Source organism: Indicator indicator, chromosome 18 (genome assembly GCF_027791375.1).
Source record: "Indicator indicator isolate 239-I01 chromosome 18, UM_Iind_1.1, whole genome shotgun sequence".
Lineage (NCBI taxonomy): Eukaryota > Metazoa > Chordata > Aves > Piciformes > Indicatoridae > Indicator > Indicator indicator.
Window position 1 is genome coordinate 18,776,158 of NC_072027.1, and position 10,508 is coordinate 18,786,665.

At 60.8% G+C, this 10,508-nt stretch overlaps 1 protein-coding gene across 1 annotated transcript; it reads right to left on the reverse strand.

Moving 5' to 3' along the window:
- Positions 1-450: 450 nt before the first annotated feature.
- PROB1 (proline rich basic protein 1) lies at positions 451-8,595 on the reverse strand. The gene is made up of 5 exons (XM_054388967.1): positions 8,218-8,595; positions 6,903-6,979; positions 4,638-5,203; positions 4,189-4,598; positions 451-4,134 (listed from the first exon to the last, which is right to left on the reverse strand). Exons 1-5 carry the CDS (start codon positions 8,593-8,595, stop codon positions 451-453), a joined length of 5,115 nt encoding a protein of 1,704 aa, XP_054244942.1.
- Between the last annotated feature and the right edge of the window lie 1,913 nt (positions 8,596-10,508).

Genomic DNA, 10,508 nt, shown 5'->3' on the forward strand with positions numbered 1-10,508 from the left:
CCCCTTTACAAGAGCACACCAAGGCAGGATGAACAGGCAGGGTTCTAAGGCTACCTCAGCAGTTTTATTACTATTTTACAGTGTCCGTGCTGCAGCTATGGCTGCTGGGGGCTGCTGGTGGCCAAGCTACCATCCCTGTGTGCCAAATAGCTCCGGATGCCCTTGGGATGGATCCAGTAGTACAAGAACAGTGGTGGCCATGCATCTGGTCCCTTTGCTGGCCTGGGCCTGTGGCTTCAGTCCCCTGCAAGGCTGCCAGATGCTCACAATCCTTTTTCTGCCCATTTCTGTGAGGAGCTGGTGAGGTCCAGCCGGTGCTTGTTACCCCTCAGCACTTCACCAGCTCAGCCATGGGCAGAGGGGGGTCTGTCCTGTGCCAAGGGTGATGCCGATTTGGGGGTTAAAGCCCAGCTGCTCAGGATGGGACATACCACACAGCCCCAAGGACCATCACATCCGGGGCATCGGTCCCTTCTCGGGCTCAGGAGGGTTGGTGTGGGCAGGGGGATGGCTGGGGCCGGGGCTGGCCCGCATGCCCGTGGGGATGTAGTAGAGGCTCTCCAGGTAGCCGCAGTCAGGACCCCCGGTAGTGGGTGGCCCCTCGCCTTTGGGAGCAGAGCTGAAGGTCCCGGAGAAGCTGGGATTTTCGGCAGGTGACTGGTCAGGGCGCACTGGAGAGGGTGCAGAGGGTGGCTGGGATGCCATCAGCCCTGGAAAGCTGCTGTAGGGCACGTGGGGTGGGCCATAGACCCCCGGGGCCAACACCAGGGGATTGAAAGGAGCCTGGTAGAGCCCCGTGTGCGATGCCGCCGGTGGGATGAGCACCTCCAGGTACTGCCCGGTCTCGGGGTCATAGAGTGTCTTCAGCTGGGGCTGCCGCGGTGGCTCCATGTAGTAGCACTTCCCGCTGTCGGGATCCACGAGCATCCTCCGGTGTGGGGATGGCTGGGGGGCGAAGGCTTTGGTGGGACTCGGCATGGTCTTGCTGCTTGGTGAGGCTCCGTCAGTCCTCCTTAGGAAGTGGTGAGGGTCCTCGAGGCGAGGCTGGGGCTGGGCTGAGGGCAGCAGCACTGGCTGCTCTGCAGCCACCAGACCCTCGTGGGGCTGGGGCAGGGGGGGCTCGGGGCCAGGCTTGCTCCAAGGTGCTTCCCCACTGGGCAGGGGATGCAAATCAGTTCCCAGCGGAACACTGGATGGGTTGGGGACAAAAGGGGTCCCAGAGGACATGCTGGCTGGGTTAGGAACTACAGAGGTCCCAAAAGATGTGCTGGCTAGACTGGGGACTGACGGGTGCCTAAGGGAAGTGGGGATTGGGTTGGTGATCAAGGGGGACCCAAAGGGTGCACTGGATGGATTGGGGACCAAGGGGGTCCCAAATGATGTGCTGGATGGATTTGGGACCAAGGGGGTCCCAAATGATGCACTGGATGGATTTGGGAACAAAGGGGTCCCAAAGGATGCACTGGATGGATTGGGAGCCAAAGGGGTCCCAAAGGAGGCACTGGACAGGTAGGGGATCAAAGGGGTCCCAAAAGACTTGTTGGTGGGATTGGAGGCCAAGGAGGTCCCAAATGATGTGCTGGCCAGGCTGGAGGCTGATGGATAGACAAAGGGTGAGTTGGTCATGTTAGGGACCATGGGGGTCCCAAATGATGTGCTGGTGGGCTCGTTGGGGACTGCAGATATCCCAAAGGACACACTGGTTGGGTTGGGGGCCACAGGAGTCCCAAAGGACATGCTGGTTGGGTTGGGGACAAAAGGGGTCCCAAAAGGCAAGTTGGATGGATTGGGGACCAAAGGGGTCCCAAAGGACACACTGGCTGGGTTGGGGATCAGTGGGGTCCCAGAGGACATGCTGGCTGTGTTAGGAACTACAGAGGTCCCAAAGGATGTGCTGGCTAGACTGGGGACCAAGGGCGTCCCAAAGGACGTGCTGGCTGTGTTGGGGACTGCAGAGGTCCCAGAGGATGCACTGGCTGGGCTGGGGACCAAGGGCAGCTTTGGCATGGGAGAGGATCTGGGGGCTTTCACGGGAATTGCCAAGTAGTTGGAGGTGTCTGCTGGGGCAGGAGGAAGCTGTGGCTCGGTGACCAATGGCCACTTGGGTAAATGCTCCCAGGCTTCCCTCTGCTCCGGCAACTGGCCAGAGGGACCTTCACCACCCTCCCCAGTTCGAAACGGGGCAGCAGCACCCGGACCACCAGCAAAGCCACCACACCCTGCTGACACCGGCTGGCTGACTGGCTGCTTCTGCCTCTGCTCTCTCGTGGGTGGCTCTGGTGCTCTTCTTGCTGCTGGATTCACAGGCTGTGGGTGCACGATGTCGCCAGCCGGGGGTCCAGCGTGGGGGTCCCTGTGGTCGCTGCTGCCATGCTGCTGCACCGCTGATTCAAGCTCCTCAGCCCCCTGGAGCGCTCTGGTGCCACCATGGCCATGTCCCTTCTTCCCCTCCGTGGGACTCGATGGCGATGGTGGGAGAAGAACGGTCTTCTCCGTCCGCAGCACCGCACTGCTCTGAGCCGGCGAGCCGTCCCTGGCCCCCTCCGGGATGGGGACTGCAGAGGTCCCAAAAGAAGTGCTGACTGGGGATCTCCGGCCCACCAGGACGTGGAGGTGCGTCTCCACGTGTGGCACGCCCTCGGCTGCCGGTGCCCGTGGTGGCACCCTGAGCTCGCTTCGCTCTCGGTGTGGGGGCGATGTCGGTGGCCCCTCCGCAGCGGCCACCCTTCTCCGTGTGGCCTGGACCCTCGTGATGTGGACAGGGGAGCCCTGAGTAGGCGAGGGCTGGCTGCTGGTGAGCTTCGTGGGTCCCTCAGCACACGCCGGGGCTGGCTGGTGGCTGGTGGCTGCCAGCCCCCCCTCATTCCCTGGCTCTGTCACAGGCTCCTGGCGTCGGACCGATGTGCAGTGGATGACAAGTGGGGCGGCTGGGGGTGGCTCCCCACTGCTTGCTGGTGCCATGGTGCCACAGGATGTGCCACGGGATGTGCTGGCAGTCCCGAAGCAGAGGCTGTAGCTGTTCTTCACCAGCTTGCGCACGTCCCGGGGCTGCGGGATGCACACCTTCCCCTTCCCTTTCGGCTTAGGGGGAATGGCCGGTGGGGACCCGCGGGATGGGGAGCCAGGGCCGGGCAGCTGCTGGGACACCACTGGTGGCTTCTCCTCCTGCTGGCTCTGTGGCAGCAGCTTCACCTCCTGCGCCCGGGAGGTGAAGAGATGGCGTGAAGGCAGGGCGGGGAGCGCCCGGCTGTTGGGCTCGCAGCGGCGGGGCTGGGGGTGGCTGGGCCAGATGGCTCTCTCCCTCAAGCTGGGCCACGGCTTTGGCACCCTCTCAAATCTGGGGGCAACATCCAAGGCCTTCCCCACCCCGGAGTGGGCTTCAAACAAGGCTCGTGCTCGCCGGTAGCGAGTCCTCTCCGACTCGTGCTCCTCATCTGCGTCAGGCAGCCGGTGGCCTTCCAGCACCTCCTGATACTTCATCCTCTCGTTGAGTTCGTTGAAGGTCTTTTTCAGCTTGCAGACGTTTTCCCTCATCGCTTCACTCAGCACCACCCCTTTGGCGGGATGCGTGGTGGTGGTGGTGTCCCCCATAGTCACTGTGTCCACTGTAGCTGTCAGCATCCCACTGCCCCTTAAGTCTTCGGCTGAGAAGCTGCAATCTGAGCGAGAAAGCGAGCTGGACTTGCCCTCCAGGCCATCCCCGAGCAGGTCTGTTCCAGCGGAGGACGGCCCCGAGGAGGTCGAGCTGCCCCGCAGCCCCTTTTGCTCCATCTTGATCATCTGCTCGTACTGCATCTTCTTGGCGAGGACGTTTTTCACCAGGCTAGAGGCTGCTCTGGTCTTGTCAGCGTTGGTGTCCAGGGATGCTGTCTTCATGAACTGCTTGTAGTTGAGCTTGAAGTCCTCTCCGACGGCCCTGCCCTTGCTAAGGGGCTCCTTCCTGGTGGGAGGCAGAGGTTGGGGGACCGAGATGTCCCCCCTCGGGCCAAAACTCGTCTCCTTCCTCTCCTTCCTCTTCAGCAGGATCTGGCGCTTGGGGACAGTCCTCTTCTTGCAGTGGCCCTTCCTGGCCTCCCCACTCTCCAGCTCCACATCCACACACTCGAACTGCTCCTTCCCCAGCAAGCCCAGCAGCTCCCCGTCCACGCCTGCGGGGAAGGGCCATCCCACCCTACCGTGGAGGGCTGCCACCGTGCCCCGAGCTTCACCGCTGTCCACTGGCCACCGCCGCGGTCGCCCACCGTCCTCCGACAGGGAGTTGGAGAGGCTGGAGGAGGTGTGGGAGCTGCACATGTCGAGGTGGGCACCGGGGAGCCCTGAAAGGCTGCGGAAAGCCCTGGCTGTCAGTGCCCGCACCTCGCCGTCCGCCTCGTCCGAATCGCTGGGTGCCCCTCCGAGCATCCCCCCGGGCTGCCGGGGCAGAGGCAGCTCTCTGCTGGCGGTGGTGGCAGCGGTGGCAAGCTGCCGGTCCCCGCCGAGGGGACCCATCCTGCCCCCCTGCCCCAGCGCTGGGCTATTCTTAGCCGCGACGGACAGCTGAGCCTGCTGCGGGCGGCTGAGGGGGACGGGCGGCGGGGGGACGCTGGGGGCCCCCGCCACTGCCCAGCGTCCCGGGGCAGCCCCCTCTGCACGGCCGCCCCGCTGCCCCGTGTCCCTCGGCACCGGCGCCTCCTCGTCCAGAAACTCCAGGCAGTCCTTGAAGGTCTCGGTCCCCTCGGAGCACAGGGCAGAGTGGTAGGAGGAGACGGAGGAGCCTGACATGCTCTTGGTGAGGTCGTCGCGGGGGAGGCCGGGGAGGTGGCCTTCCTCCTCCGACGTGGACCTCCGGCCCTCAACGCCGCTGCGGGGACCCTCGCCATCGGTGACGGGCAGCTCAGCCTGGGACAGCAGGACTGGGTCCCTTTTCCCACGAGGCATTATGACCCCGGGGAGGTACCAGCCCGTGTTGGGGGTCCCACCTCGGTGCTGGGGACACTCCGCTGGGGCTGCTGGATCGACCTTCTGTCTCTGTCGCCGTCGCGGCGGCGGCTGGACCCAGCGCCGGGACGGAGCAGCCCCTCGATCACATGGACCGCAGCGAGCGCCAGCCCGGGGGAGGCGATGCCAAGAGCATTGCAGGGATGTCACCGCCACCCCCGGCTTGAGGGGTCTGCCGGGGGGCTGCCAGCTCTGCCCTCTCACCCCACACCACTGCTCCCCAAACCTGCAGGCGAGGTGCCAGGGGATCACCGCACCCCACAGGGGATCTCTGTACCCCACAGGGACGCCCAGGCTGTGACCCCTGGTTTGGTGGGCTGGGCTGCTATGGGGCTGGGGGACCCGCAGACCCCTCTGGGGACATCCCATCCTTAGGGCAAAAGGCGTGGCCGGACCTTGGGCTGCTGCTCCGTCCCTGTCACTTCTCCTTTCCCAGCACTTCTACCTGCCTTGATGCAGAGGTGGCACGTCCCCATCCCGGGGGCTTCCCCCAAAACAGCCCTGCCCCGAGCAGCAGCTCCCCCAAAACTCATCACGAGCGGCCAGGAGCAAGCTCAAGACTTGAAATTAAACCAGGCACCGAGCCACGCCAGGACTCACAATAGCCATGTGATCAACAGCTTCTATTTGCCTTTTTGGGGGGGGCTCAAAGCAAATGGCCAGGGTGCCCGGCATAGCCCGGGGGTCTCTGAAGCTTGCTGGCTCTGACAGCCACACTGAAGCTCAGTCCCAGCTTTCAGGGGGACTTTTGCAGTGAATCAGCAGTAGCAGGTGCTCCTTGGTGCTGCCAGCCCTGCAGCAACCTGATGCCCAAGTTGTCCGGGTTCATGCAGGGACTAAATTTAAACCTTGGCAAGGAGAAGGAGGAGAGGAAAGCTCCTGATAGCTGCCTGATTGCTGGCCTGGTGCTTAACCCTTCACTGCAGAGCAGGGCTGTGCTCACAGGTGGCATTTGTGCCAGGAGGTGACCTGTCATAGGCAGCTTGCCAGCATGGTAGCCTTGAACTCTTAAGAGAGTGTGTGTTCAGGATTTCAAATCCCTGCAGCCCGACCTTGCAGGGAGCTGGTGGGATGTGACTGCCAGCAGAGGAGCTCCCCGTGGATGGCAGGTTGCAACCCAAAACCTTGGGCTGCTCTTGGGTGCTGCAACCACCCACAGTTCCCATGTGAGAGGGGTCGAGCTCTGAGCCTGGCCAGGAGCATCCCCGAGCCTCCTAGGCTGGGGTGATGGCACTGCAGCCGGGAGGGCTCCTGCTGAGTCACTGCTGGCTCTAGCCCTGGCACAGCACAGCCCGGGGCACCGCGGGGACATGCACGCAGCCCCCTCCTGCTGCTGGGCTTGCAGTATTGGGGGGGATATACAGACCCACGGTGGCAGGGGATGCAGTTCCTCTCGGGCTGACCTGGCCTCCAGATTCCAGGGAGATGCTGTTTTATTCCCTTTTCCACTGAGGGTCGTGCTCAGTGTCCCACTGCAAGTTGGTCGGTCCAGCCCAAGGTCACCAGTGTCCTGCCAACCCTCCCTGTGAGGGGGCTTGTCAATGCCTTCAGTGCATCTGGGGGTACCACTGCTGCAGGTGGGAGGAAGGACAGATTTGGCACAGGGGGACCATGGGCTGCAGAAGCTGGATAAGCTAAAATAGTCAGGCCAGTGGGACGATCCCAGAAGCTCTCCCAGCAGCTGGGCACAAAGGGAAAGATCCTTGTGCTACTGCCTGCAGGTTCTGCCGTCCTGGCAGCAGGTGCAAGGCAGATTTAGGGCTCATATAAATGCTTTAAACCTTCCTTCCTCTCCGTCTTTCCCAGCTCTTGCACTAGGCACAACTCCGGTTGCTGCAGCAGCAGCTTTCACTCTGACATCCAGATCCTGCCAACACTAAAACGGTCAGAGGGGGCAACAGCTGCCACAAGTGCTACGGCAAGACCGGAGGCTGCGGGGGAGGCTGGAAAGTACCGCGGCACGCCCGGTGTCCATCCGCCTCCTCGGCACCCGCTGCCGGTGCTGCCGGGGAGGGGATGGCCCCACACCCCCCTGCTGCAGCCGGTCAGCTCTGTGGGAAAGCATGGCTGCGTCGTGTCAAGGACTGCCGACTCGGCTGCTCCATCCAACCCCACCTAGGCTGCCGGGATCACCCCGCCTGGGTGTGTCGCTGGAGCACAGAGGGAACCAGCTGGGCGGCACCATCTCACCGCCACAGCAGCAACCTGGGGGCGGGGGTGAGAGATGGCTCCAGCTTGCATGTCCTCCTCCTAGACCTGCGGTGCATCACCCCCTCCTCAGTGTGGCTCATGATTTTGGCACAGGAACAAGAAGATGGCATGGCAAAGATCCCCAGGGTCCTCCTACCAGTCAGTTTTATGTTAAGAGGCTGTAACTCATCTTCTGAACAGTTCAGGGGGTGTGTGAGCAGCCTGTTAAGCACAAGCCTGTTACAGAGCAACGTTACAGAACAAGACTGTTAGCAGAGTCACTAATGAGACACTGAGTTACTTTTATGTTGAGGCCAGCAGGGTACTGCCCATAGACTCACCACGGCATTGCTCATTAACACTTTTTTTTTGCTGTGCCAGCTCTGTGCCAGGAGGCAGCAAGGAGGAAGGTGAAGGCAGGTGGTAGCTCCCAAAAGCAGGACAGGTCTCTCCCACGTCACAGCTGCTTTGTGCAACTCCAGAGGAGCAAGAAACTCTGGCCCTGCTTGGCAGAGGCTTTGGAAGGTGCTCCTGAGATTTGGAGGGGAATTGGCCATTTGAAACAGCTCTGACAGGTCTTAAGCACTTCAACACCCAAGGGCTGGTTGGATATGTGAGCCTGGGGCAGATAGAAACAGCTTGGCTGGCCCAAGCCTGGAGACCAACCCACATCCCAGTCTGTGCAAGGGCTTCATGCCACTGTCCTTTTCCATCCTAACCATGTTACACAGCTACAGGCACCCAGCGCTGCACAACAGAGACCACCATGAAGCTCCAGTCTGCTTAAACCAAGGAACAAGTGATAGGACAAGAGGAAATGACACCGAGATGCACCAGGGGAAGTTTAGGTTGGACATGAGGAACAATTTCTTGCCCAAAAGGGTTGTCAAGGCCTGGCCCAGGCTGCCCAGGGCAGCATTGGAGTCCCCATGCCTGGAGGGGTTTCAAAGCCGTGCAGATGTGGTGCTTGGGGCATGGTTTGGTGATAAGCTGGCAGTGCTGGGGTAACGCTCGGACTCGATGATCTCTTGAGCTCTCTTGCAGACAAACCGATTCTCTCCTATGTCTCACGCCGCAGCTGCCAGCGCAGGGGCCGGGGCCCAGCACAGGCAGGGCCGCAGGGAGAGGTTGCTTCGGAGCCGTCACTCCCGGTCCCCTGCGTCCAGGTTGGACCAGGCGCGGCTGGCAGCAGCTCCCCCGCCACGTTCGCACACGCGGTGCCAGGGGGCGCGGCCTGCGCTGGCCCCGCCCCTGGAGGCGTGACCAGATGCTCCACCCCCTGCGCGCAGCCCCAGCTCCTCGGCCTGGGTGGGCCGCGGGCAGGGTCTCGGGGCTCCGGCGGCTCCGCTTGCGCTTCTGGAGCTGAGCTCTCGGCCCCGGGGAGGTGCCGGGCTGGCGGCTGCCCAAGCCTTCAGCGCCCACCGCCATCTCCCGCGACAAATGGCGGCCACCGCCGCGCCGCCCCCAGCCTCAGGGGCCGCCCCCGGCAACAGCTCCCCTTCCCACCCCCCCCAAACCCGGGTCCCCAGCACCGGGGCAGCGGGCGGTACAGGGCGCCCCACCCGGCGATGGGCTCAGCTGCCACCGAGGGCACACCCGCGGCTCTCCCGGGCCAGCTGCCCGGGTGGGCAGGTTGGTTGCCTGCCCATGCCCGCGGGTGCTGCTTCGCCGCCATTTTGCGTGGCACGGAGTCGCAGGCGCCGCCAGTGCCTGGTTTCAAGTCGGGGCTTTAGGGCGGCACAGCCAGGCACGGGAATGCCGAGTGCTCTATTTAAACCGTGAATATATACATACGGATAACGCGATTTGCACGGCCGTGGTGCTCCCCAAGGAACGCCAACACCCCAGTGCCCACCCGCACCCGCGGTGCTGGTGCCAGAAGCAGTTCTGCTCGGGGAACTCCCTTTTTCTCCCTTCAGGGACCCCATTAATAATTGGAAGTCAATTCCCCACTGACACATAACCTTTGCTTAATGACAGCCGTCGGCACAAAACTGGCTTCTCCTTTCTTTTTTTGCTCATACTGAGTGGCTGCCAGAAAGAAGCTCTCGTGTGGATCAGTGAGGACAGTTCAGAGCCTTTATTGACAGCCTCCAACAGCAGCACACAGTCACCTGTGACAGTCCTGGGACAAAGAACAGTTTATTGGGAACTTACCTCACATTCCAGCCTCCTAGAATGGCTTAGGTTAGAAGGGACCTCAGAGATCATCTATTCCAACCTCCTTGCCACAGGCAGGGATACCTCTCAATTAGACTCATCCAACCTGGCCCAGAACACTTCCAGGGAGGAGGCATCCACAACCTCTCTGCTTCACCCTGACCTCTTTCCTAGTCCCAGAGAAGACTCCTACAATCATTGTGCATCTCTCAAGAGGTCTCCCATCTCCATAAAGCACTTGGAGATCTTTGGATGAAAGGTGCAACATAAGTGCAAAATACTTAGGGATGAGTTCAAGCTCTGGTCCAGTTAAATTCAATGTTTGGTCTCCCCACCCAATACCACTTCACAGCCATGGGAGTCAAACAGGAGTGCCAGGCAAGACACCAAACCTGGAGCAAAGTCCAAACCCTTCAACAGATTCCAAATATATTCTACAAACATATATAAAAAAGTAACATTCAAAGAACTTTGCTTTCTGTACACTTTGCATTACCTGCTTACAACTGGCAAATACCAGCATTAGGCTGTCCTAATACCAGCATTAGGCTGTCCTAATGCCAGCCACGTTGGTGATCTAGAATCAAACATTTCTGCCCTCAAAGGCTCTCACACTACTGCTGCTCCACAACATCCTCCTGGAAATGCCTTCTTCAGTGGTGCTCTTCCAATCCAGAGTGGTGATTCTGGGACTCTGCTCAGCTTCCCCAAGCCCTCTGACAGAGTGAGGAACAAATGTTAACATCAAAATACTGTTTTAAGGAGTTGGGTTTTAGACTTTTTTTTTTACCATGCCACTGTTTCATAGCAGTACTACTGCTGCAGTTGTGATGGCCACATCATCTATGGGATGTCCACATCTGTCCTGCAGAAGCACTGAGTCTCCCACTGCAGGATAACAGCCCTCTGTCTGGTACAGAGCACAAAAATCATAGAACAGAATCACAGAATGGTTTGGGTTGGAAGGGACCTCCAAAGGTCATCTAGTCCCAACCCCCTGCAGTCAGCAGGGACTGACTGACTCAGCTAGGATCAGATTGCTCAGGGCCTTGTTGAGCCTGACTTTGGGGCCTCAATCACCTCTCTGGGCAACCCGTTTCACTGTTCTACCACCCTCATGGTGCAAAACTTGCTCCTAGCATCCAATCTAAATCTGCTTTTCTTTCATTTCAAATCATTGT

What these genes read in the sequence shown, in the direction of transcription:
- PROB1 (XM_054388967.1), bottom strand. Translation starts at nt 8,595, where the DNA reads ATGGCGGTGGGCGCTGAAGGCTTGGGCAGCCGCCAGCCCGGCACCTCC. An exon ending in AGCCTCCCCCGCAGCCTCCG is followed by an intron (nt 5,204 to 6,902) that starts GTCTTGCCGTAG and finishes CCTCGCCTGCAG; the next exon opens with GTTTGGGGAGCAGTGGTGTG. An exon ending in GTGAAGCTCGGGGCACGGTG is followed by an intron (nt 4,135 to 4,188) that starts GCAGCCCTCCAC and finishes GTGGACGGGGAG; the next exon opens with CTGCTGGGCTTGCTGGGGAA.